This window comes from Phoenix dactylifera, chromosome 12 (genome assembly GCF_051530095.1).
Source record: "Phoenix dactylifera cultivar Ajwa chromosome 12, Ajwa_hap1_PhDact_Kaust_v1.1, whole genome shotgun sequence".
Lineage (NCBI taxonomy): Eukaryota > Viridiplantae > Streptophyta > Magnoliopsida > Arecales > Arecaceae > Phoenix > Phoenix dactylifera.
The window spans coordinates 6226738-6254039 of record NC_143201.1 but is presented as its reverse complement, the minus strand read 5'-3'; the positions used below and the strand labels follow the sequence as shown (position 1 = coordinate 6254039).

The following is a 27302-nucleotide window of genomic DNA, read 5'->3' as shown; positions in this document are numbered from 1 at the left end:
TAGAATGAGCGTTCTCATCACTGACCAAACTTGCAGCCTATATATATTGTAACTTGGACTTGTTCCTCTTCACCTTTCTTGTTATTTATTATTGAGATGGAGAAGAACCAATAATATTGCACAAAAGAGTTGCTAAATGAAATCATCTCATTTCTACTGAACAAAAATATACATCCTTCTCAGACCATAAATTGTAATTCTGAATGACACTTAAATCACAAAACATAATGTTCTTACGTACAAACATCCCACCTTGAACAAACAAATTAGCTTATTAAACAAAGTAGCAAGCACCAGGCAGATCATTTCGTCAACTTGCTAGTACCAACAAAATATACCATCCCTCCCGAAGCAACCCAACGAAACCAACATTCAGACATCTAGTAGCTCCAAACATAATAATTTATTTTAACAAAGGCTTGAATGCCAAACATACTACATAGGCACATTCTACGAAAAAAATAAAGAGGTAAATAGATACCCTAACGAGTTTTTGGCCATGAATATAGTGGCTTGAGGACTTCAGTTAGGCCAAATTATATATTATCATGTGAAATTTAAAGCTTTCCTTGCTTCTTCTATAAAATAGGCTATAATCTGTATGAAGAGCTTAGCATGGACTTCAACAATATCCTGCCATGTGCATGTGGAAACAGGTTGTCTCTGAATATGTGATAACAGTCAACAAAATGCATGCCATCAACAATGAAAAACGTATCATGATTGATGTAGTTATTATAACAAATCGAACAAGAATTTGGCGGCAGAGTTCATTGCTCCCTTCACAAGTTTCACTTATTAAGAAGATTTCTATTTGTCACCCAGAAGCATATTACAGTCAAACACGCATAAACCCCTAAACAGATCAAATCTGACCCAAGATTACCTCACCACCAGAAACCTTGAATTCTGAAGGGACTTTCTCAACATTAAGCACTTTTATCTTGCCATCAACAACATACGCTGACCACCTGCAAAACAAGCAGTTGTTCCATCAAGTGAATACGCCATGACACTCCAAAACAACTATGATACCATAGATGCTGTCTAAAGCTAAGACAAAATAAATAATAATGAAAACAGCAGAGGCAAATTCTATTGTCTGCACTTCAGTTCACATCATAAGAGCCTAGACACAGACAAAACATTAACCACCTTAGTGCCATATTTTCTAGGTTAAGTTTATAAGTATCCTATATGAGCATTAAACATGAAAAGAATGAAGAAGTTGGAAGAAAAATAAAGTGACTTGCATGACAAGTGCGCACAGTCTTAATTAAGCATAAATATGGTGTGTACCACAAAGCAGTCATACTATCACCTTATTGTAGATAGTACATATAAAATTGCAATCTCGATAACACAAAAATGTCCTTCACATATGCTATGACCCAAAGGTACAAGTTGATAAATATAGCCTTGCACTTAAGGATCCTACTTAATTGACCAATATCCTTCTATACCATTTGGCTGGGCATTTTCCATGAATCATATTTGCAAAACAAATAGAAAAGCATGCTTCCAGATTCAGCACAAATCAAAGCACATCCAAGGACTGAAGCTGTTATAGGTCATGATGAATGTTTTAACCTTTTTTAAATCCTTGTAGTTTATCTTTTTCTATAACGGAGGACTTGCCTCCTTCCTATAGACTTAATTCTATCTATAAACCCTTGCACAAGCTAAGACTTTTTTTGACAAAATATAAGAAGCAACTAAAACCACCCAAAAGATTTATTATTTATTTTAGACTTCCCGAAACCAGTATACACTTATAGTAGGACTTCTAGACAATAATTACTAAAAAATTGAGACTAGAAACCTAGAAAAAGTATAATCTTAAATATTAACCAAGAAACATAATGAAATTAGAATAGAATTGCTCTCATTACTCCTACTCCTACTTGAAATAAATAAAATGGCTCCAATTTGCTGAAAGAATGATCCTAGATGAAAATTTCACACATATAGTACAAATGCAAAGTTAACTCATATAATAGACGACAATGCATCATCAGTAAGCTATGATATAAAATACACCTAACCTTAACCTAATCATCTCATAAGCTTACCTCTTCTATCCTTTTTTTTTATTTCTCTTAATTCCATGATCCTCTTATCATCTCCTTTCCTCTCTCCTCCCATATACTCTCCACTCTTCTAAGCAATATAAACAAGCATATACTCCCTTCTATTCTAACATTACTTTACTTGTCAATTGCTAGATTGTTGCAAGTTTTTTGTTATGTCCTAGAAATCAAGCATGAATGAAATTTTATTATAAGCACCAATGCTAAACCAAGAATCAAATGTTAATGGGCTAAGCAAATCACGTTATTTAGATCATTGTGATACCTTAAGAATGAAACATGTCGTTCATATAATCTTAAGAGCACATATTAACCATACAACATGCAAAAGAACCAAATAAGTACGTGCTATGTCTACCTTTGAGAACGAGGTCCAAGCAAAGCAGCTGAAAGATCCATATCTAACTCCAAGCTCTTGTGGAAGCTCCCATCAAAGTCACCATAAAAATCAATCTATGAAGGGAAAAAGAAAGGTGTGCAGAATTTAGTCCACTTCTCACAGATACATTGTGCTTGCACAAGATAATTATAGAATCTAACCTGATATTGCTTAATTGACATCCAAAACAAAAAAGCACAAAAACTATGTTAAATAAGAGGTACACTCTGAACCTAACACTGCTTAATTGACATCCAAATGATACTAAATGATTAGGTTGGAACAAACCATTTCGTACCATTACATATTAGAGTTGTCTCACTATTTGTCCAGATTAAATACACACTTATAGTTATATACTTTCATCATTTTCATACCCAAGGACAGCATAATTTTCTAATTTAAAATATATTAGTGATCTGTCACATACGTATGAATCAGTTATGATTTATGATCATATGTGATTGCACATTGAACTAGATTGTCCCACTATAAACAAACTTCTTGTTACATGTTTGTTAGATGAATCCAAGCATCTTGTTTATGCTTATCAAATGAAAGATAATTTTAGTTATAAACAAAAATTGCAAACTAATAACTGCACAACTAGAATTGATATGGGAATTGACCTTGTCTGGTGGCAGCTAGTTCAGAGGTTTGATCGATTGCTATTATCCAAATTTCCACTTCTTTGGGACAAGAAAATAGTATGAAAGAGAAATTTGGAATTGTGAAAATTTGGCCATTGAAAACAAAATAGGAATATGAGCCTAGAAAAGGCATAGAGATCCAGATAACCATAAATTTAAGACTAAAAAATGCTTCAAACGCCTCAGCCAAAGCTACTAAAACAAGGAACCGCCAGAATCTATTGTTTACAGACATTTACAATAAGCTGGTCAGAGGAAAGATACTAGCAAAATCTAAAGTGAGGAGGAGATAGCAAGATGGATTATTTTATCATAAGGATCAAATGATCCAGAGTTGCTAGCCCACAAGAAGCCTCTCCTGCATATCTGGATATATTGAAGCCAAGGGAAGCTTGTGGAGAATATGGGTAGAGAGTAAATTGAATCACTTCATCTGAATGAGATAGCCCAGGCAATGGACAATTTTCTTCATATTGCATTTTTTAAGTTTAAGTGGATGAAAAGGAGTAACCTTCAAAGGTGAGTCCACTAATTGTTTTTGGAAATTTGCTCTTCAAATTAAATAACGTGCAGGATAAACTCTGAGAAATAATTTTTGTGAAGTAAAGATTCTTGCTCACTGATTGGGAAAAGCAAGATTAACCTCTATATCTCTCTAAAACTTTTAGGAACTTGTTAGTGTCCTACTTTCATGCAAAAACAGGCTTTCAAGGCCATCATTTCAGCAGCATATTTGAGTCATGGGTTAGTCCACATTGAAGTCATGGATTGAAGGAGTCAAGGTAGTTAGCACATGACAAGGACAAGGAATCTTAGTAGGAGTTAGTTTTTGGCTTTTTGTTATCATGTAGTTGCTTTTTCTTAGTTTGTTTTTAGCCACTTTTCGTTGAAGTCGTGTGTATAAATAGAGACAATTGCATGGAATGGAAGGTGTGGATCATGGTATACCGTACCAGCCCGAATCGGATGGTACGGAGCGTACCGTACTAGTTCGGTCCCGTTATCCAGTATGGTAAACTCCGTACCATACCATACCAACACTGTGCTAGTGGGGCACTGGTATAGAGTCCGGTACCGAGATGGCGAATCTTGGTATGGATAAAAATCAAAAGATAACCTGCTAGCTTATCTTACTTGAAGGTTGTGGTTTCCCTCAAAGTAAACACATCCCACCTTTTTCTATCCCTTTATCCATCCAAAATAGGGATAGCTAAGAAGAAAGCTCCCCAACAAAACAGCCCACTACTTGGCCATAGATCCATTACGAGCTCTCTTTGGCTCGTAACACTTTGGTATCAGAGACCAGCATGAAGGAGCAAAGGTTGTCTCTTTAGTCTCATTATACTAGTGTTTGGCAAGTGTTGTGCCCATGATTGGATGGATAGGTGGATATGATGCCATAGAAAGAGAAATAGTTGTGATCCTAATCTAATATATTGAGGCATGTGAGAAAATATGAATGGTTGTGAATTTGTTAAAAAAATAAATATTAAGGAGTTCGTTAAAAGAATAAATATTTAACATAAATTAAGAAAGAGGTAAGTATTAGGGAGCTCTTTTTCCAATATGAAGTTATGAATTTGGAAAGGGGGGACATGGATTAATTCCCACTCTCTTTTCAACTTCTTCTTAAAGGAAAAAAAGGAGACTCTACATTCTGCCCCCCCCCCTCTCTCTCCTCTCTGATTGGGAAGCGGAGCGGCACAAAATCATGGAGGCCCCTTTATTTCTCCTGGAGGAACTTTAAAATGCCCTTCCCAAAAAAGAAAAAAGTTCAGCCACTAAAGAGTCCAAGCACCAAGGGAGATCTAGCTATGAAACCTTCTCTCATTATAATAGGAGAGATATATGGTACATAGGTGTATGTTATTTTGTCTATGTGTATCTCCAAGTTTTTTATTTAAAAAAAATCAAACTTGTGTTTTTATTGACATGCAAAGAAAATAAAAATCCTGGTTTCAAATTCATAGTCATTTGGTATTCTTTTGTACATTTCATACAAAAGAATACGAATAAATATGACAATGAATAATAAATAAAATACTTATGATCATTTCTATAGTTTTAATTGATCCATCAAAATGCAAAACTAATTGGACCTAAGGTCAAGTACATGCATCCAAATTTATACAACTCCTACTTCCTACATTATCCTTTGCAAATATAATTTAGCATTTGGTGCATTGAAGTGGAAATCCTTCATATAAACATCAAATTACATCTAAAAATATAGAAAATGCTTGAAAGTATCAATATTCTACTGTTTTAAGAAATGGGTTGGGTGCTTGCCTAGACACCCACTTTAAGCAAGTTGGTCCCCCAATTCTCTAGGTTGAGTGGGCCCAAGAAATCAGCTCGCCACAAGGTGGGCACCTAGGCATATCATGCTTAAAGCACATAATCTGGGCAAGCACTCAAGCAAGCAAGGTACGCCGTACCGGTCCGAATCAGGCGATATAGGGCGTACCGTACCATACTGGTTCAGTACCGATATCCGGTACGGATGGCGTACCGAGCATTCTACACCATACTGACATTGTGCCAGTGTGACACTGGTATGGGATCCGGTACCGAGAAGGCGAACCCTGCAAGCAAATATGTGAACTGGATTCAGGTTGAATCGGTTAGCTACCTATTACATAAGTCAACTAAACCCGATCCTTTAAATATTACCTTTGCCCTTTCACCTTTATCTCTCTCAAATCCTCAAATATTCTCATCCATTCATCCCCAAAATAGCTATCCTAATAATCCTAGTGGCCTAGTGGAAGCCTCGGTGGTGGTCGCCAATCAACTTCAAATATTGAGCACAAAACAACAAAGGGCCGTGGACATGCCACGGTGATGAAGACATGAGGTGGAGGTGGTGGACTTGGTGATGGAGAAGCAAACGGTGAAGGGCAATGGATTACCAAGGTAAGCTTTTTTTCCTGTTATTTTCTTCTACTCTCCCTTTTTTTTCTTTTCTATTTTTTGAATGGGTGCCTGGACTACCACCAATAGCAATAGTGGTGGTTCTATTGTTGCTGGTGGTCACTGGTTGTTCTGCTACTGCCATTGATGCCTACGACGCCACTAGTTATAGTGGTCCTACTCCTTATGGGACTACTACTACTGGGCCACTAATATGGCCCTAGTAGCAGTGGTGGTTGCGGTCAAGCGGTCACTTGAGCACCTGTCTTGCCCCTAAGCATTGAGCACCCCCTAACTACTTGCCTCATGCCTTCGTTGTTTTAAAACTTTGCAATAGTGATAAAGATACCATAGCAGTATCTAAAGGAAGTAATAAAGTTCCAAATAAAAAAGACAAGGACATTTTATATGCTTAGACTCTTTTAGTTCATATTGTTCAAACCCATAAAATATTAATGGCATAACAGGTATCTCCCAAAATGTTTCCCCTGTCACCAGAAAAGTACTTATCCATATTATCCACATCCAAGGTTCGTTGTCTGGGTACTAGACCTTGTACTAGTACCATCCTGTTACTGTGTCGGTATACCTAGTATGAGGACCGATTCAACGTATCGACACTCGATATCCCCCAATACCACGTACTAATTCCGTACTAGCACAGTCAGTATGAACCAGTATGGTAACTATGGTTAGTATGCACCGGTATGCACCGGAATGGGACGGTTGGTATGCACCGGTTTGATACGGTACAACAAATCATGCCCACATCTCCCTGGGTTTATCAAATATGGCGTTTGAAGTCTCGGAGCATGTGGAATTCATACTTCTTTTGTGTGTGTCTCTCCATTTCACCTTCTAAGTTTTCCTTCCATTCTTCTAATATCTTTGACCAATGTAAAAGCACTTGGTTGTATGCATGCGCATTTACAATGCATGTAGGTAGAGTTATTGTAACAGGAAGATTTTTCATACTTTGGGAATGATGGAAATGCCCTCTATATCCACTCAAAGGACGTTAGTCATTTATCCAAATGGATTATTTGTGTTCGTGCTGCATCATGCGTTGATAATATATTGCATACAAATGGATGAACAAATAACTTTCAGGTTTGCAATAGCACATGAAACCCAATGGTGTGAATGTGATGCTCATCTCCAGTGTAGATAGCACCCAAGAAGACATGCATAAGAATGAAACATACAACAAAAAATGACACATTCACAGACTAAAATGCATACTTGCATGTTGGCATGCATACATTTTCTTGCATAGGCATCCACATATATGTCATACATATCAGTAGCATATATAAATGCACTCAAGATTTAAAGTAAACTTGCATCCATGTAAGTACACATAACTTGCACGTAAACTATTTGTCAACATGAGAAAGCCAGCCATGAATCAAGTTGTGAACTTGTTATGTGATAAGAAAACCTTGTGGATGATAAAGTAATATGACATGAATTACAAAATATATCTATGGATATAATTACCAATGACCTTGTATCTCTAATCATTTTAAGCAACAGAAATGAAATCAAATCCTATTTACTCAGTATGTTCTTCAATCCATAACCACATTTAACAAAAATAAAAGCAAGAAAGAAGGATAAAAATGCTTACTGCTTCCTTCGCCTGCAGATTTTCTGCCCAACCATTCAGAACATATGGATCATTGACAGCCACGCAAATTACAGAATCAATCCCTTTAGCTTTGAACTTGTCAACGTTGTTCTTGTAGCTAGGCACATGCTGTGCTGAACAAACACCAGTGAAAGCTCCCTAGTAACAATTAACACAATTTAAGTAACTATGACCAAAAGATTAACTTGAAGCTGGAAACATAAGCACATTTTATTTAACTACAAGAAATGAGATACATAAGGCCTCTACCAAGCAAATGATATAGAGCCCATTACAAAATGAAACAAGCAAAGTGAAAGATACTAAGCCCTCGTTTGAGAGACAATTAATCCACTAATCTGCAGATAGGAAGTTTTGAATTAGACTATGAAGAGTTAGCATTTTAATTATAAACTAAAACCTTTACATTTCCTAAATAGCGCATCCCTGTCACACAGCAATGTTATTCAGTGACTGTTATTTTCATCACACTTAATATGAACACGAACATGAATATGGTAAAAGAATTTTGTCACCACCCACTAACCCCAAAAATCAAACAAAATCTTTGAAGAATGACTCTCCACCATCCACTAAAATAGAATATAGATAATAAATAAATACTGAAAAAAGGTGCATACAGAAGATACCTTGTTAGCTTGAACACAATAAGTAATAATCTGAAAGGGGCATCATAAGCACAGCAAATATAAATAAATAACACCAATAATAAAGAAAGAAAGAAAAAAAAATAAAAACAACTAATACTTTTGTGTTAAGTTCTTCCAATAATTCATAATAAATTACACAAAATATTGTTATCTCTTCATCCCGAGTAGCCTATCTACCCACTTCCAACATCCTTTAGCAGCTAATCTCATTATTTCAGTTTGCATGCTGAGACAAACATTCATATTCATATACTTCTATCAGTCTTTCAGTTTCTAACCTTGAAGCTGTTTATGAGCTTTTAAGCTTAAACTCATACAAGAATACTTCACCAGTCTAATCAGCAACATTCAGAGTCATTTGCCTCCCACAATCATTTGATGGTTAGTTAAGTTAGAATATCTCTTCCACTTCATCTTCAGTACAATGCAGGATTACTCTCTATTAGTCTTTGATGAGTTAGTAAACCCTTAACTCATTCTCTTTAAACATAGAACATGTGGATTTGATTTCCGGTGATGTGCACCTTGCAGGCCATCATCTTTAAACAAAAGGTAGGCAAAAAAAGCCAGTCAAATCACATGTTATATATATAGGTGTCCCTTCAAAAAATTACCTTCATATCCAAGGAAGGCCGAATCGGATCGAACCGCCTGGATTGGCCTGTACCGAGCTGACCCAATAAGAAACCGGGTCGGTTCACCTATTGGAGTCGGTTCCGGTCTCGAAGCGGCCGGAACCATTTCCGAACCGACCGGAACCAACCGAAAAAAAGTCGAAACCGTTCGGAACCGAACTCGGTGCGAACCGAATCAACCCGATTTTGAACTGGGCCCCTCCCCATTCCTTTGTTTGCTGATTAAAAGACATTGGGAAAGCCTGAGGAGGCCTTCCCAACATCGTTTCTAAGCTCTCCGGATTTTTTCCTTTCCCTCACAGCGAAAATCACACCAATTCAGCATGATTGAAGGAAGATTCGAGCCTAAATCAAGTGTGCTTCATTTTTTCTATCTCATTCCCTCAATTTTTTTGAGGACGCTTGAAAAAATAGCTCAAATTTACAAAATAAAGAAAGATCATGTCAAAATTTTCGATTTGGGCAATTTTGTTACATGTTGTAGATCTATGGATGATCTATACGATGAATAAAATTTTTAATTTTCAAAATATATAATTTTTAAAAATTAAAAATATATTTCTGAATTAAAAAATAAAAAATATATTAAAAAATAAAATTTAAAAAAATGTAAAATTAGAAGCGTATTTAGGGGCATGCAAGCTACTTTCCAACAAAATTTGGTGTCCATTTATTCAAATTTTGATGCGATCATGCGCATAATGGCCGAGGCCTAAATTTAAAAAAAATAAGAAATAAATATCTTTTTTTGCTAGATCATAAAGGGGAAGGGGGAGGAAGGGACAAGCCCACCTCCGCATAGCCCACGGGCCTAGAAAAATATATGTAGCATTCATTATTGGGTTCTACATGAATCTGCGCTGAAATTAATTTTAAATATTAATATTTAAAAATTATTTTTAAATTTAAAAATATAATTAAAAATATATAAATAATACCAAAAATTATGAAAAATTAGTAGCACACATTACATAATTCAGAAGTAATTTCTGAAGTAGAAAACATAATTTTCTAAAATTATGATATTGAAACATATTTTTAAATTTAAAAATTATTAAAAATATATAAATAAAAAATAAAAAATTAATATTATGTATTAGATAAATCAGATGTATTTTCTGACGTAAAAAAATTATCTCCATCTTAATAAAAAAAAATTATTTTTAAATAATTGATAAACTAACGTAGTTGATAAATCTGCAAAAATGAAGCCATAAAGAAAAAAAAGAGCCAAAGTATGACGTTGGTTGGGATCTAAGCAAATGCTCTCGAGTCGACATCATTGAAAGTGCAACTGGGGTAACACAGAGTTCAAGAGAGGAGGAGTAACCAGGTTGAAGCAAGACTTGGCTGGCGGCTACCTTAACGTATCTATGTGTCGAAAATGCCCATGGGAGGTTCGACAACTGATAAAGAACCACTTTGCTGATTTCAGAGCAGTAAAAGAGAGGGTTTCCAAGAAGAAGACGGATGTGGACTATCGAGTGGTAGAGCCACCTTCCTATCACTCCAGGGAGTCAAAGAAGGCGTCCGCTCCAGATGACGAAGAAGCACCGATCCAGGCTGCCATGCATAGGAGCCTAGATCAGTGGCAACAGGATGACGTGGCCGGGCATACGGCTCCATTTGTGCCCTCATACTATGAGTTGGGCTCCGGTTCTGCGAGCAGCAGGGTAGATCCAAAGTTCAAGAGGATCTCCTCAGCCAGGGAGGCTGTCAGCAAAGGCGGTAGCCGTATCGCATCTATGCTAGAGGCTTTTGGTAGCAAAAAAAAATCATCCAGAAAAATTCCACCAGGAGCATCCATCCATTTAAATCCACATGCCTTTCCCAACAGAGATTCAAAGCAACAGAAAGTTGACATAATGCTGAAGAAGGATATGTGGCGAGCTATTGGATATTGATTCCACTTTAGCCACATCTCAGTGAATGTGACAAACAATACGTACTATAGGTCTGTCATTTCTGCCATATAGGCTGTCGGTCCCGGTGTAGATCCTTCAGATCCAAAGGACATCTACGGTGAGTTTCTTGACAATAATAAGATGCTAGAGAAATGGATTGCCTCATACAAGAGCAGGTAGCCCATATATGACTAACGATGATGTGTGATGGTTGGACCGGTCCTACCAGGCTTCTTGACATATTATGATACGAAGACTTTCTTCCACAAGTCAGTTGATGCTTCAGATCAAGTGCACGACGCCATGTACATCCTTAAATTGATGAAGAAGGTGATTAATCAGATAGGAGAGGAGAATGTCGTGCAGATCATCACTGATAATGGGCCACAATATAATACCACCATAAACATCTTTATGAAGCAGCGACCACATATTGTTTGGACTCCATGTGCTGCACTTGTATCAACCTCATATTGATAGACATTACAAAGATTCGTAGGGTACAACAAACAATGGAGATAGCCCAAAGCATCACCAGATATATTTATAACCATACATGGGTCCTTTCACTGATGAGAAGATATGTGAAAGAGAGATCTTAAGATCATGAGTCACAAGGTTTGCTACCAATTACATTACACTTGATAGCCTTCTTGAGAAGAAATCGACTTTACGTCAGATGTTTGTCAGTCCCGAGTGGCAGAAAAATAGATATGCGAGGGTTGGCACTTAAAGGAGAATTGTCGAGGACTTGGTGATGACGCAGACATTCTGGCAGTGGGCAACTACAATAGCAAAGGCTATTAGACCATTGTATGAAGTGCTTCGAGTCGTGGACAGTGAGAGATAACCCCATATGGGCTTCTTGTATCACATGATGGAGAGGATAGAGATTCAGATTATGGATGCAAATCCGACGTATGTCCATGAGTACATCGGCATCATTGAGCGGCGGTAGGATTATCAGATGGGCAGGGACTGGATCTAGCAAGTAAGCAAGAATATTAAAAATTAGAGTGCTCGTGTACTTGTACAATTTTACTAAGACAATAACGAACTCTATCTGCAACATACTATCTAAACTCTCGGTTGCAGTACACCGTAGCTAGAATCAAAATGGATGATGAACTTCTGGCCGCTCTGCGTAATGTGATTTACAAGATGGAGCCTAATCCAGAAGTCGCGGCCTATACCTAGAAAAGATAAGTTAAATGGTGGATTCATTTTCTTCAATATGGTACTAAATGGTATGATTTACCTGACATTAGATGGTTACTAATATGATACTATATTATATGTAATTTTCGTCAATATTGTTGCAATAGAATAATGGATTCATTTTGGATTTTTCGTGAAAAATTTTAAGCGCCTAAAAGTGCATTCAGAAGAAAGTGGAGCTAAAGTACATAGATCCGATCCATAGTGCTTTCGTTAATGACGAGCATGATCCTATGATCGGATGACTTATGGGCCAGCAGCAGAAGCCGAAGCTTGATGGGCGAGGAACGCCTCTACGACCGGCCAGTTTTGTAGCCAGCAAGGCTAGGGTCGATGTAGGGCAATGAGCAAAGAGCAATATTTCACGCATTCTTCCAGCTGATTAGCTATAGCCATAGAAAAGCTGGTCACTGCTTGACTCTTTGTCCGAGACATCCTCTCAAAAATATGATCGAAAGATGCTTAGATGAGGCCATTATGCTATCCGGTCGACTCAGTCGGGAGGGCAACATACATCCTCCCAACATAGCCATACAGAGAGAATAAGAAGGCAGCTACTCGGTATGCCAAAAATAAAAAATAAAAGGCACCTGCAGCCCCAATGAAGAGTGTCGAGGAGTTAGTTCACTCAGATTCGAGACTAAGCAGCAATTCTGGTGGTCATAAATTTGTCGGCTAGAGAGAAAGTAGAGAACATGAAACCACTATTTATAAGACAATCACAGAGCGGTCTTCGATTCACCGTTGAGTCCCAGTTTATGCATGTTGCATAGGATAGGGACCACGATGCACGATCTGATGGAGCCTACGAGAATTCAATTACATATAGGAGATGGGCTCCTCGAGATTATTTAAGAGGACACGATGCGACTGCATATGACCTCACATGTAGAGTAGGATCCATAAACATATCAGGTTCCAAGTTGTATACTAAATTCTATTACCCGCAGTCACAGGCAGCCTATGACCCATACGGATATGGATATGGATATAGTGCATCTGACGCATCTTCCGGTGTCTACTACCTACGCAGCCCGAAGCATCTTACAGGTTGGATTTTGCTGCCGGCTTATTCGGATGGACTCCTTCATAGTCGTTTTATCAGTTAGTTTATCAAGTTGAGGATACCTCTAGAGCCGAAGCTTCAGCGAGAGATTCAAGAGTGCTTATAACTTAAAGTGCGTTCCTTATGAGATGAACATATAAGACTACAATGCCGCTTGATTAGAGAGGCGGGCTGATGTACCTCCTGATTATGCTAATGATCTATATATCTACGAGAAACATCGTCACTTGACGAGATTTTAGATATCGGTATATATACTGTACTTTAAATATATATAATTGATTGTATTATTTTATATTTTTTACCTTACTACTTAATTTGAGAATATTTTATATTGCTTCTTGTAGCATACAACATCTTACTAATCATTTTATGATTTTTATCATTTTAAAACAATAAGATGCATCATTTAGATTAAACCGAGATCATAAAAACATAAAAAAAACATCCAAAAATATCAAATTAGACTTAAAATCATTAAAAAAGTTTAAAAAGATTGATTACCAATTAAATCAACTTGAAAAGCTTCAAAAAAAAAAAATGGGCGTGCCAGTACGGAACCAGTATGCCCAAGTATACTATGTGTCGGTACGGTACCTTGTTCATATCCCATAGTGCATAATACGTGTTCTTATAAGGTTTTCTTAGCCTTCAATTTTAACCTGCTTCTATGGGAAGTCATATCATAATTTTATTGAAACAATGAAAACATTGAAATGAAGGATATCCTGTGTTTGCCTTTCTTCAACAGGGTGAGGACAAGTAAAAATACAAATGAGAACCAAAACCCAAAAGCTCAGCATTGTAAGCCAAACTTGACAATAGAAAACCTCCAAGCAGCACATGAGAATCAAGTCTATACCACAGTGCGAAGCACAGTTTTCAAACCTCTGATTCAGATACAAAAGGACCAAGTTAAACACCAAGCTTCAAAGCAGATCACATGAAGTGACAGTGTAGAAGGATTGAAGGAACCAATCAAATATTTTTCCCTTCAGCAGACCAAGGATATCCTTCTACTAAACTCTGCTTATATCTAGGCTAGACTATCAACTGCAAAATAGATAAGAAGCCATGATTGGATCTAACAAAAAGAGACATATTCATCTATCCCATATGTAGGCAAATGGACATTAAACTTTTCAAATTCATCTGTTTCTTCATCAAAAAGATTTCCCTTGAATGTAGGACTCGCCCACCCTTCTCTCAGGCTAACACTAAATAAAGATGCCAGGATACAATCTCCAAAATCACAGTCACACATTACAAACCTAGTTTTTGCCCGACGAAACTCACATTAAATCCCACTTTGAGACCTAAGTTCTCTGAAAGCGCTCTTTTCCAGTTCAAAAAAAAGATCAAAACTGTATATATTTCTGATCATTACCTCAAATAAAACGAAAAAAGCAAGGAAATTGTAAACTGACTTACAGGCAATCCAAAGACGACAACTTTCTTCCCCTGAAAACACATTAACGGGAAAAAAATCAAATGATTAGCAAACACACAGAGAATCGCGATCAGAAAGGAAGACCCTTCCGAAAGAGAGAGAGAGAGGGTTGGGGCGGGGAGAAGACTTGGAAGATATCCTTGAGAGGGGTGGTGGAGAACTTGGAGGTGACGCCCTCGTCCCAGTTGCGAGCCTTCTGGAGGGCGACGCCGGGGGCGGCGGAGACGATGTCGCACCCCACGGAGACCGCCGCGAAGGTCCGCCGGACGGCCATCACCGCCGACGGCAGCGCCGCGGATCGCCTCGCCCTCATCAACGCCGACGCCATGTCTCTCCTCCTCTTGCTCTCGCTCACTTTCGGTCCAACTAAAAAAACTTTCCTCTCCCACACCTAGGGCTGCCGACGTGTGGCGGGGGGGTGGGGTGCGGTTGGGGGAGGAACCGGCGACGGGAACATGCTCCCCCAACTGGGACTAAACGCATCTGACGTGGCGGCGAGAGATTGGGCTAATCTCCACTCAAAAACTCGGACTGGTGTTAAGCCAATGACGAGATGCCACATGGGATTGGAACGTGTTCGGGGATTTCGCCGGGGATGGGTAGCAGTACTTGAAATAAACCGGGATTCTTAAAGTGACAACTCGGCCCCAACGTATGTGGGACCAAGCAGCAACGAGCCTATAAAAAATTGACAACCGTTGACATCCTCTAGTGTTCTTTTTTTCCTTTTTTTTTTTTTTTTTCTTTCTGTTTTTTGAGACGTCAAGCTAGTAAGAAAGAAATTTTTTTTTACTAAGACCTACGTGGCATGAAGGTGTTGGTGGTTTGCATGTCCCAACCATAGATTGCAGAAGGGCTCCATGCCGTGGTGCAGGGTTTTTTTTTTGTGATAGTTGGCCAACTGTAAGAACCTAGTTTTTGCCCATTCATGCATGTTAAGTAATATTCATGAACGTGGTTTCTCAGTACGAGGAAACTTTTTTTTTCATAATTTATCTAATTTGTTAAATACATTTCAACTATTTTAAGGAACACCTTTATTTTTTTTTTTATTTCAATATATATATATATATATAAGGATATATTCATCCAAAATAGGATGAGTTATAATAGTTTGCACCCTTTAGGAATTCGAAGAGGCAGTTCGTTCCTGGTAATAATATTTTCTCTGTTCATGATGTTCCATCAAATACAGCTTGATTAATCATTGACGTGCACCGTGCTTAGAGTTCTATTATGAAGACTAGCTTGACCAAATACAGGAAGTAGTATACAATGGAGAACTCATAGATCTCTTAGAACTAGAGGAAAAAAGGTCGAGAGGATATAAAGAGAAGCCAGCAGAACTTAAGGTCCACTTGAGAACCGTGCAGGCTGGTGAGAGTGGATATATCTTCTAATCATCCTAGTTTGGCCATGTAATTTCTGATGTACACAGGAACAAAGAGTAAGAAGAAGAAGAAGAAGAAGAAGAAAAGGGCATGTCATGCTGGGTATTCTCAGGTAATAATCTTGTCTAAATTACTTGTTATTTATCAGGCAATTACCATAGCCCACAGGACAAAAAGAGACCACGTCTGGAAGCGATTAGGAATCGGAACTAAATGTCTACGAAAACTAGCACTAGAAAACAGCATCTTCGGCTTGTTCGGTTAGTCCATTTTGTTGATGAAACAATGGCAAAGTGCTAATGAAGTTATCTTTTTTAACAGCACTAGAAAACAGCTTCTTCGGCTATTTCTTTTTCTCTTATTCCTCTGTTCCTTGAGAGTGAAGGAACTTGGACTAGAAAAATAGGAGGAACAACAACAAACTAGTAACAAGATAGAAATTAGAAGAGAAAATAAAAATACCAAAAGAATACCATATACTAGGCTTTTGAAAAGAATATCTTTCTTCCTGTTATTGTTACTTATTATATCAAAAAAGCAGTATGGAAATGAGACAATAGTAGGATGAAGTTTAGGATATGAATGTCAAAATTTAAGTATACATATTGATATCCAGTCAAAGGAAGAAAGCTAGCTGAGCCCATTGTCCTACTTCACCAACTTTGCATATTTGCAAAATGTCATCCTACGAGCTCCACAGGTATGCCCCCCAGAAAATTATATAAGGGCATCTCTTGTGAAAAAAAAAAAAAAGCATCCAAGCACATAACTTGCCAAGTATTTGCACAGATCTCTCTCCCATGATGCCACACTCTCAATCATAGTATGCTAAATCGGCCCGTACCGACCGGTACAGAGCGTACCGAACCGATCCAGTCTCTAACTGGTCCGATTCGGTATTAAAAATTGGTACTAGCTCATACCGGTCCCATACCGTTAGACCAAATTTTTTTGGCTTTCGAATGTGTGAACAGTGGTACCGGTTTGAACCGATCCGATGGCCTATTGGTTCGCCTACCGATACCGGTTCGCCTACTAATACCGGTTCGACGATCTTTACTCTCAACCATTCAGATATATAACCCCTTCATCCTAAAATGTGTGTTGTTAGTAAAACACAGATTGAAGATATGAATTCGTCCTGCACGACTCGATCATACGCAATCATATGAAGATTTGATCCTCTTTTGTTGAACTTAAAGCAGCAAAAAAAAGCAGAAGTAATTTAATATCAAAATAGATAAATTTCTTAAGTTTGGGGGGGAAATAGAGAAGGCAAGAAAGCGATGAGAGACTACTTGAAAATGTTACGGAAACCGAAGGAACTCGAAGAAAAATCATTAGAAAAGCAACGTATACTGCATTCACTCCCCCTTGGTAAAACAAAGTCCGGTAGATCTCTTCCACTTCTTGCAATTTTACAGCTGCATATTTCTACTCCATTTAACAAAGTTGCTACTCCAACCAAAATTGAACGAGTCCTAATGTGTAAGTTTTGGATCTACAGCCCTATTATTTGAGGGACAACTAAGTTGATTAATTAGGAAAGGGTAGACTCTTGCTTGTTTCCAAGATAACTTATTGGTTTTCACTGAATTTGGACCCTTAGTCTAACAAAAATTTAAAAGAGAAGTATATGAAGATCTATGTATGCGAGTATTTAGTCCATATCAATTATATACTCGAAAAATCTTGAGTACTTATCCAAGCTCAAAAAACCTAAATAGCATCATATGGCTAGCCTTTTTAGGTAAGGCCATGATTCATTACAATCAATATTAGAGTAAACCCAGACTATAGTCCAACTAGAAAACACTACAACATGAATTTCTTAAACTTACTAGCAGCTGATCATGTTCTTTGTAATTGGATTTACAAAGTCATGCATATACAACATCACAAGTGTTGTTTCCGCACCTGCACAAAGAAGGAGAAGAAGCCAATTCACTTCCCGGGAACTTGTGTACGCCAACCTTTAGGTGTACAAGTGATTTAATGGAGCATTATACAAGTGATTTGATGCAGCATTAACCTGCGAGTGGATATTACATCTTTACCAGCAACAACAATTTGAACAATATTAACCAAAATTAAGGTCAAATCCAATTATGATAGATTTAAAATGAAGATCTGAATCATGAGACTTGGTCTACTATTTTTAAACTACTCATTAGCCACAAAATCATGGGCTTTTTGTAAACCCATGCTTATGCATCAAATTCTCCTAAAGGGACAGTTTAAATAGCAACAAATAATTTGATTGATTTAAGGGTTAAGAAGCACCACGAGTATTTAAAATACAGTTTTTATGTATTTTAACATGTTTATTCAAGGCAGATGGTTTCGATTCCAAGCATGTGATCTGTTTTGAAATACTCTTCTTTTGCATCATTTAATACATAGGTAAAGGGTTTCAGAAACACACGAATTTTTGAGTTTATAGGCAATTAAGATGCCGAAGATCACACATGCCAATTTATATTTTTACTTTTTTTGCAAACCACCATATTTCAATTCCACACAATTTCGACTCAGTCTCAAATCCAGTAAGCATTATTTCAGTTTAACTCAGTAGTAACAGCATTATCATTATCCTAAGATGCTTTTGTTACCATCTCCCAGTATCACTCTAATGGATTATAATTGAACAATTAGTAGGATGCTTTTAACAACAAGAATAAAACCTTAGCACACAAAAAAGATGTCAAGACAGAATACCTACTTGTTTGGTTCATCAGTAAAACAGATATTTCAGATAGACGATCTCCAATTGAATAGGCTAAGCAGTCTTACATACAAAAAAGGTGAGAAACACAATCATTCCTTGATCAGACCAGTTCATCTTCCCACAACATCTATGATGAGATCTTGCAGTCTTGATGAATGAAGATCGATGCCAGCCTCATGGACAATAAGATTATCCAGTTGTCAGAATCACCAAATGGGCACCCTGAATTAAATAGCCGTCTGATTAAGGCCCTACAGTAGCATTAACAATAAAATAATAGTAAGCACTATGATATAACCTAATACATCAAATTGCAACAGGGTTTACATATTTATATTAATGTAATAAGGTATTGCTATCATTAAGTCTAAAAGTTTGGGAGGGCATTGCATGTGCACCAATACTTGAGACATTTCCAACAAAAAGTTGAACAATTGTTTAACTCAAATGCTCAAGCCTCCCAATAGATGAGAACAAATACATGCTTGATCAGGCTCGCATGACCAAGTCATACAAAGGTCAAGGTTGAGAATAATGATGTGAATTTGATCGATGGTGATAGAGGGTTCATTAATCAGAAAGTTTGATGACCTAAGAAGCAATACAAAATTAATCTATGACCATTAACAGTAATTGTTGAGGGGAGCCTTAGCAAAAGATTGCTCTATTATAACCTAGAGGTCATAAGTTCGAAACAAGAAAACAGCCACTTAGCATCAAGGGTAAGACTATGTATATCTAACCCTCCTCATGCCCCACAATGGCAGGAGGCTCGTGCACTGAGCTGCCCTTTTACCATTAACAATAATTGTTGAATATTAGCATCTTATAATTTCTTCCAATTGCTATATTCTTTGCAACGCTTATACATATCATTCTTTCTATATGTAAGTTAAGGGTGACAGCTAGTTGCGGTGGGTCACAGCTAGTTGCGGTGGGTCAGGTCAAGGCAGTTAAGTTAAAACAATATTAATACTTGATGCAACCTTAATTCATACCTGGCCCACAACAAAATGGTTTGGATCTATTCAACCGATATCTGCACAAGGGTTGATCTTGATAAATCTAACACAGCCTAACAAACCATGATCCAAACCTGAATTGACCCAAAGCTCTGGACTATTGCTGACTCAATTTTGAGATAGAAAAGTAACATTAAGAGAATAATGTTAAAAAATAGTAATAAAAGAGACCAACCACTCTCAAAAATGTTACCCTAAGGTCATGACCTCAACCACCCACCCCCTGTTCTAAAACAAAAAAAAATGAGAAAAAAAAGAAGGAAAAAAAAAAGCTCTACCTACTTGAAAAAAATTAATCAACTCAACCCAAATTATTAAAAAAAGTCCTTGGACCAAACTTAGCCCGAATAGGGTTGGGTTTTGAGGTTAGATCGAATTATGCCACATTACTTTAATTTGAACAAGTTGTCCTAGACCAATTGTTATTTTATCCAAAATAAAAGAATAGAAACAGAAAAATCTCTTATATTCTTCCTTCTCACAGCATGAACATATAATAGAAAAATCTCCTATTAAAGGTTTTATCACAAGCAATATGTAGAATTACATTTTAGAATCAGGTTTTTATCAAGTCACAGTACTTGGGCTATTAATGTGACCAGACCTAAACTAAAGTCCAAAAGTTCAAATAATGCAAATATCCCTTCCAAATGCTTGGATCCAACCAATATCAACTTGAAAAAGTTATAATATCAAAATCGGCCCTTCTATTCTCTCTCAACCTGTCAATCAAACTATCCTCTCCTTTAAACTACTCTCTCTATCCCCTTCTTCCTCCATAACTCTGAGAATGCCCAACTTCTCCTCTCCTCCCCTCTCCCCCCATATCTTTGCGGCCAACCACCTATTGTTTGTCCTAGTTAAATAAGCAGGATTTAGGCTTTGTCAAATGACCAGGCCTAGATTAGACCTGAGTTGATTTTAACAAATTGAAGTTACGCTGTTTTTAGAGTGGTCCAATAGAGTATCAGCTCTAAGGGTTTGTTTGGTTGGGTGCAATATGACCCCCACTGCGCGGGCCAGCATGCGTATTTGTACGCTTGCAACTAGGTAGTGATTGTGGGTGCCTGCAACTTAGGTCAATGTTGTTGCGGCTTGTCCCATGCCCAAATTGGCCACAGGACGAGTTGCAAGGCCTATGCACGCATCCACCTCACCACCTACACCCCGACTCCACCACGTCCCCCTCCCCTCCCCTTCACACCCCCTGCACACCTCCCCCTCCTACGCACCATTGAGTTAAGAAGCATACCTCCGACATCTCACAATCACACTGCCCAAATCCAAGATTAGGTTTTCAATCACTGCCCTCCCCTCAAAGTAGGAAGAGATCGCCAACCGGTGGAAGCTCTAATCACTTGGGTTCTAGAGCTAAGCTAGATTTTGGTTGTCCCACCACCCATCTGATAACTTCCCTTGCCCTACACCCACATAAACCTGGTCTCCCTTGTGGATTTTACAACTGAGGCGACTCCCTAGCATTCCAACACTTTGCCAACGTGCCTCTTCCGCTGCTTACTGTCACCACCACTAAATGTCATCCCACTATCGTTGTGACATGCTCGTGCCTCTTCCACTACTTGCTGTCACTGCCACTAGATGTCATCGCCCACTATCATTGTGACTTGCTCCCTTAATTCTTGTTGTGACCATCGTGTGCTCCCTACACCGTCGGTCGAGAGGTTCCCTCCCTCCCTTAGGGTCAGTCAAGTGGTTACAGGGGTGCCTAAAAGTAAAGTAGTCATCTCTTTGCCAATGCTACATCCTCTCCCCACCGCCACATCTTCCCGGCACCGCTTGTCGCTACTCACCATCGCATCTTCCCCCGCTGCTTGCCTTTGCAACCCCCTCATCTCGGCCTCTTGCCTTGACCCCCCTCCCCCCTACTGATGCCCTCTCTCGCCCCAGCCCCCCTCCTTCCGCATTGGTCGCCCACCCCCACCCAGCTGCACCATCCAAACAGGAAAGTTTTGAGCTCCTGAATATGGATTATCTACAAGCCAAGATGCATTGTAGCTGAGTATGGCTCCACCAACAAGGCTCCAAATAGCCCCTGAGTGAAGCTAATTTCACTGCATAAAATGATAAGCAGGTCACCTTACAACTACGTTATAAGTTTTCCGATTAATAACCTTGATTCAAACCCATGGCCCCTAACTTGCAAAAATCTGTCAAATAATTGAGCAATGAGCTCAAACAAATTGAAGATGCATAGTTAAGTTCCTAAAATTACATCCTGTGAAAGGAAAAATAAGCCTTGATTACATGTTACAAGCTTGACTCATGCTACAGTTAAGCTTGCCTAATGTTTGAGTTAGGCTCAAGTTGAACAACCCAAGTTGCATGCTTGCTAAAGGGTCCACTTGGCATTTATATCCTTCTCCTCCATAAGCAGTTGATCCTATCCTTGTCTAATACGTTAACACGATATTGTCGGCAATTGTTATTCATCAGATACCTCCTTCTAATTACTGGTAACAGTTCATAAATGAAAAAATATGCAAATGATATGGGACAAGTGCCTGTTATTGATTCATGTCCATTCTTACCAAACTTTAGTTTTTCCCATAAATTTTAGCACTTGTTGCTTGCTTAGAGACTCTCTTCAAATTTGCTATGCCTTCAAGCTCCCTTTTCCTCATTTGAATGATAGTCTCAAGCTTTAAGGAAATCCTGTGAAGCCATTATGCATGTTGAGAATTTAAAGTACCACTAATTGAGGCAACCTAGTTCCATCACCACCACAATAATGGAAAATATGACACTCCAATCAAAAGATCATTCCTTTCATTGTTTGGTAACTAAATCTTTTAGGCAAGCTCTGGAGCTTAGGAATTGTCACATGATTCTTTCTACCATAGAATCAGCAAAATTAAAAAGCAATTACAGTTATTGTCATCTACTTATCACATTTAACTTAATTGATGTTACGGCACAAATGTGCCACATAAAAGGCATCCCTTGATATTGAAAGGAGTTGGCCTAGTAAGACCTACTTTATCACGTGGTATCAATTTGACTACCTACTTAATACTTGTTAGTCATGGAACTTCTTAGACTGCATGCTAACTGCAAGAATAATTTATCCCCAAAAAAGTAACACTAGACAACTTGGTGCCTAGATTTACATTAGAAATGAGCATTAGTAAATCAAAAAAAATACTTATCTTTTTTATGTCATTTTTTATGCCACCCAAATCAAAAGTTCTACTTTATTTAAATTTTTGCCCTACTATCATATAAACCTGGAAAACAATATCTTAGCATACAAAAACAGAATATCTGGATTCAAATTTGAGATTCTACATATATATAAACATAAAGGACAGCTCATTGCTTTTGATGGCATGCTAATTCACTAAATGCAGCTCTCATGGTTATAAATATTTGTTATGGAGGGATCTTTGTGAAGGTTACTAAAATTGGGAATCAAACTTGAACAGGTTCAAATAAAGAATCGATTGAAAAGTTCAACTGCTATAGTGCACTCTTGTGCAAACCAAATCAATCCTTAAAGAAATTTCTCAAGAAATGTTACCATAACAAATGTTGCGACTTTTTCCTCAAAAAAAAAAGGTTGAAATTTGAACTGAAAGAACAATACTGAATTACTGATCATATGAGTGCACGACACATGCATGCTGTGCACATAAAAATGCTGACCTTACAGAACCATCAAATACTGAATAGTAGAATTCACATATGTTAGTCATCACCCTCTTCCTCATGGTTATTTGTGTGGTTAATCTTTTGAGCACGATACATGTCAGCAACCTACAGAAATTTGACCCAACAATGTTAAAAAGATCCACTCATGGCAATGATAACCATAGATCAAGCTTCAGAGATTGAGAATAATGTTATCAATTTACCTGATCAGACGTTGTGGCTTGTTCAGGGCTTTTGTCATCTCGAACACGGACTAAACGAGGAAATCGAAGAGAAATACCCTTTTAAAGATGATGGAAAGATTTAAATGCAATGTGCATCCATCAGTAAATTTCCCGTAATAGTAGAATAATGATGGGATTGTTAAGAAAACCAAAAAAGACGTTACAAAAAAAAATTACTATTGTGCCGACCTTATTTGGATCAACTATGCCACTAGCAGCACGATGAACAGGACTGATGCTCAAATCTGCCGCTTTCACTTCCCAAACCTGTCATAAAAGCAAACCTATAAATGGGATCAACTATCAATGCATAACCAGAAAAGGGTCTAACAACATTATAGATAATTTGAAGTAGAATCCAAATAATCAACAGTGTAACTGAGGAGGACCTAAAAGGATGCTTAATAACCAAGTAGTATGAGAAGTAAAAGCACATGCAATTATTATTGGCATCTTGATGTAGGACAGACGACGGAAGAGATTTAGCATAGGGTTGAAATATATATTGCTGGAATTTCAGGTTAAGACCTGAGTTTTCAATAAAACTGATCCAAAAAGGTTATGTCTAAGAAGAAAATAGCTAGTCAATGACTAGTATCTAACTTAGGGTTTAGGTTTATATGATTTAAACTATATGTTTAAGGGTTTATGAAATTGAACGATTGAAATCAAATGCTCGTTGGAATTTTCTTGAAAAAAAAACTGAGATGATTTGTTATATGAATGATCTGCAGGAAATAAAAGGGGGTTTTTGATGAAGAACAATCAAAAGAAAGCTAGACTAGGAGTAGAAAAAGAAAAATGAGAAGAGAAGCAGCAGGGAAAGGCGAAACAGAAGGGGAAGGAGAAGGATAATACTGGAACCACTCCAGGATCTAAGAATCATATCTAGGTTCTGTAAGGTCTTGTATCTCCATTGAGGAGTCACATAACAAAAGAAAAAAGGAAGGAATCATTCTGTTCTTCATTAATCAATTATCCAACTCTCTTACAAAATAGACTATGACCCTTATTTATAACAAAAGGACCCCTAATTTGACTCCTTAAATTACCATCATAGCATGTGATTATTATTCATGGTTAAAAGCATCATGAACAATGGCATGACCAAAAGTTAGGCCTATCATGTGGTTAAATGACATCAAAGAACACTTAATCTTAGGAGAAATGGTCTTTTGAGAGAGTTACAAATATTGTTTACAGGTTGTGCTCTTGCTCTGGGTTAAGTATCTGAATTTCTTAAGAAAAAAGGGAAAGTGTATTAGCATGGTCTTGAAAATATCCAAGTTATGGAAGGAAGAGTCCTCATTATTTTAGGAGACATATTTTGGAAATGTTATTGCTGTCCACAATCATAAATGAGAGAAATTTTGCTCTGACAAATAAGGGAGTTATCTTCTTCTCCTACCCTCCATCTTCTTTTATGGTTAATATTTGTTGAATGGGGACTGATATATAGATTCCTAAACGTGATCATGTTCCTTAATTCTGTAATGTTCAATAAATACTTAGAAAATAAGAGTTGAAATTTGTTTACAGATAGATATCTTTTGCTCCTACATGGGCATTACAGCACCAACACTTCAAGGCAAGTGCACTATGCTTTGTATTTCAATTATAATGTTTTACATTGAAACTTTTTGTAGCCTTCTATAATATGGCGCAAGACAATATGTATAGGATTTTAACTTATTAATTTAAACCAGTTTAAAGTAAGTTTATCAAAGTTTGTTTTCGTATTTTTCTAGCAAATCATGGTGCCTTAGTGCTGCAGAATAGAGGCGTAAGGATGAAAAAGGAAAATAAGTGTCTAAAATTACAGTGTCGAAAAGGTTGAACTTAAACAGGCTATAAATTTTTAACTGTACAATTGAAAATGTTCAGGATTAAAATATAAACATGTGTATAATAAAAAAATTTTGCGGGAAAACCAAAAGATCAGAGAAGTGCTCTTTTCCATGTTCATATTTGTTAAACATTCATTGATATTAGGAATACAGGAATATGCATTTGATTGGTGCTACATTGTTATAATATAAAACAACGATCTCCAAAAAAAAATTCTTGACAACATCTATCTTGAATAAACTTCAATCTATATCATGAAATAATAGGTCATTGATAACATAAAAAAAGGTTCCTGTAGCCACATCAAGTTAAATCTAAGTAGAAGTCAGGAATGTATTGATGAGGAATTGAGGATAGCGGACAAAATCTCTTAGTTGTAATGGAGATAGATAATGTATGGCCTGCTGTAGAGAATCAAATTTGCTGCTTTAATGTAACAAAAATAAATTTCTCGATAACAGGGGGGCAGGGGCAAATAAGATAATCTGAAATAGAAAATTTTGCTTGCTCAAGTGGTAACTGAGTGTTTTTACTTTACCATTGATAAACCAGCGTGATCAATATTTAGTGTATGCCTTTTGATTATTGGATCAAGTGAAATAGGGAGAAGTTCACCAGAATTCAAATTCTGTAGATTACTCCCAGGAAAAAGCATGACTAGACCACAACTTAATCCTCATATAGTGCACTTGCAATTGCTAGATCATATGCCATGACAAAATCAGTACCGGACCACCCACCAGTCCAACTCTATCTCAAAACCTATGACCATCATGTAGCACTGGAATCTTCCCCACTAGCATGACCATTCATATGAATTTCCTCTCTCTCCCTTCGATTGTCCCTGTATTGATCCTTCCCCAATAATTTTGGCTTTATTTGTTCCCTGATCCTAGTAGTGATGCAAGGAGATAGCAGCAGCCCATCACTGATCCATTTTATTTTAACGACCTTCCCCTGAATCCATTACACTTTTTCTCTTGTCACTTCAAGAGGAAAATTAATTGACAAACTCAAAGGAAAGGAAAGCCGATAGCTTCCTAGCTGTGGTAATTCTATATACGAAGCAGAAATAGTGGTGGACTGAAAAAACTTATCAACTTTAGGGACTTCACTTATAATATTTCAATATACACACTAAAAGCTACATGACCACACAAAAAGAGAGGCCAGGAGTACATGCATGCAAAAATGTAATAATGCCATGATACTAAAAGAAATTTAAAAAATGAGAATATTTCTCTTGATTAACTAGTAGTTACCTCTGCTGGCTCAAACCATACATCCGGATTCACTGTATCAGCATATCGATAATATGGCTGAAAATGGGAACAGAAAAATAAATAATACAGTTTATAAGAGAAAATACAGAAGCACAGTTTATAGTCAACAAGTTCATAAATTTTTCAAGGAAAATTTAGTAACAATGTAGAATCACCTTTGGTGTAGGAATCGCTTTATAGCGAAGACTTGCAGACCGCTCTTCAAGTTGTGACTCAGAAAATCCAGTACCTGTAAAGCATCAAATGAGAATTCTATAGAGCACTAATTTTATTCGGAGTTTCAAAGATGTGTGCGTCAAATATTGCCGACCTATATTACAGATGGTTTGGTATTCTTCATTGTGTTCATCATAGCAAGCAAGAAGAAACGAACCATAAACCCCTGCAAGAGAACATGAATAAGATGTAGTAAACCCCAAGAGGAATCTGACAAACAAGTAGTACAAATGTTTATGAATAGACAAACAAATTAAAATAAGCTTTACGCTAAGTAAAAGACAATGAACTATAGATCGTGCTCTATGTTGAAAG

The 27302-nt window shown here is 37.3% G+C and overlaps 2 protein-coding genes across 9 annotated transcripts in view; both read right to left on the bottom strand.

Moving 5' to 3' along the window:
- Positions 1-706: 706 nt before the first annotated feature.
- Positions 707-14994, bottom strand: PRXIIF (peroxiredoxin IIF). The gene is made up of 5 exons (XM_008798830.6): positions 14734-14994; positions 14588-14617; positions 7663-7821; positions 2449-2543; positions 707-971 (listed from the first exon to the last, which is right to left on the bottom strand). The coding sequence occupies exons 1-5, from the start codon at positions 14932-14934 to the stop codon at positions 866-868; spliced, it is 591 nt and encodes a 196-aa protein (XP_008797052.4). The 5' UTR covers positions 14935-14994; the 3' UTR covers positions 707-865.
- A 2654-nt stretch (positions 14995-17648) lies between these two features.
- Positions 17649-27302, bottom strand: part of LIG1 (DNA ligase 1) — a 28736-nt gene continuing 19082 nt past the window's right edge. For 2 of the 8 annotated variants that reach the window (XR_016398012.1, XM_008798827.5), the window contains 7 exons: positions 27082-27153; positions 26927-27000; positions 26751-26807; positions 23830-23907; positions 23620-23697; positions 23411-23521; positions 18601-18976 (listed from right to left, as the gene is read on the bottom strand). Coding sequence is in view for 2 of the 8 variants with exons in the window: in XM_008798827.5 (XP_008797049.4) it covers positions 23453-23521; positions 23620-23697; positions 23830-23907; positions 26751-26807; positions 26927-27000; positions 27082-27153 (428 nt within the window). In the remaining 6 variants the exon portion in view is untranslated. Of the gene's footprint in view, positions 18030-18600; positions 18977-23410; positions 23522-23619; positions 23698-23829; positions 23925-26750; positions 26808-26926; positions 27001-27081; positions 27154-27302 lie in introns of those variants that run through there. The other 6 variants (XR_016398013.1, XM_008798829.5, XR_015972078.2 and 3 more) reach the window with 5 other exon arrangements.

What these genes read in the sequence shown, in the direction of transcription:
- PRXIIF (XM_008798830.6), bottom strand. Translation starts at nt 14,934, where the DNA reads ATGGCGTCGGCGTTGATGAGGGCGAGGCGATCCGCGGCGCTGCCGTCG. An exon ending in ATCTGCAGGCGAAGGAAGCA is followed by an intron (nt 2,544 to 7,662) that starts GTAAGCATTTTT and finishes TTCCCTTCATAG; the next exon opens with ATTGATTTTTATGGTGACTT. An exon ending in CTTGGACCTCGTTCTCAAAG is followed by an intron (nt 972 to 2,448) that starts GTAGACATAGCA and finishes CTTGTTTTGCAG; the next exon opens with GTGGTCAGCGTATGTTGTTG.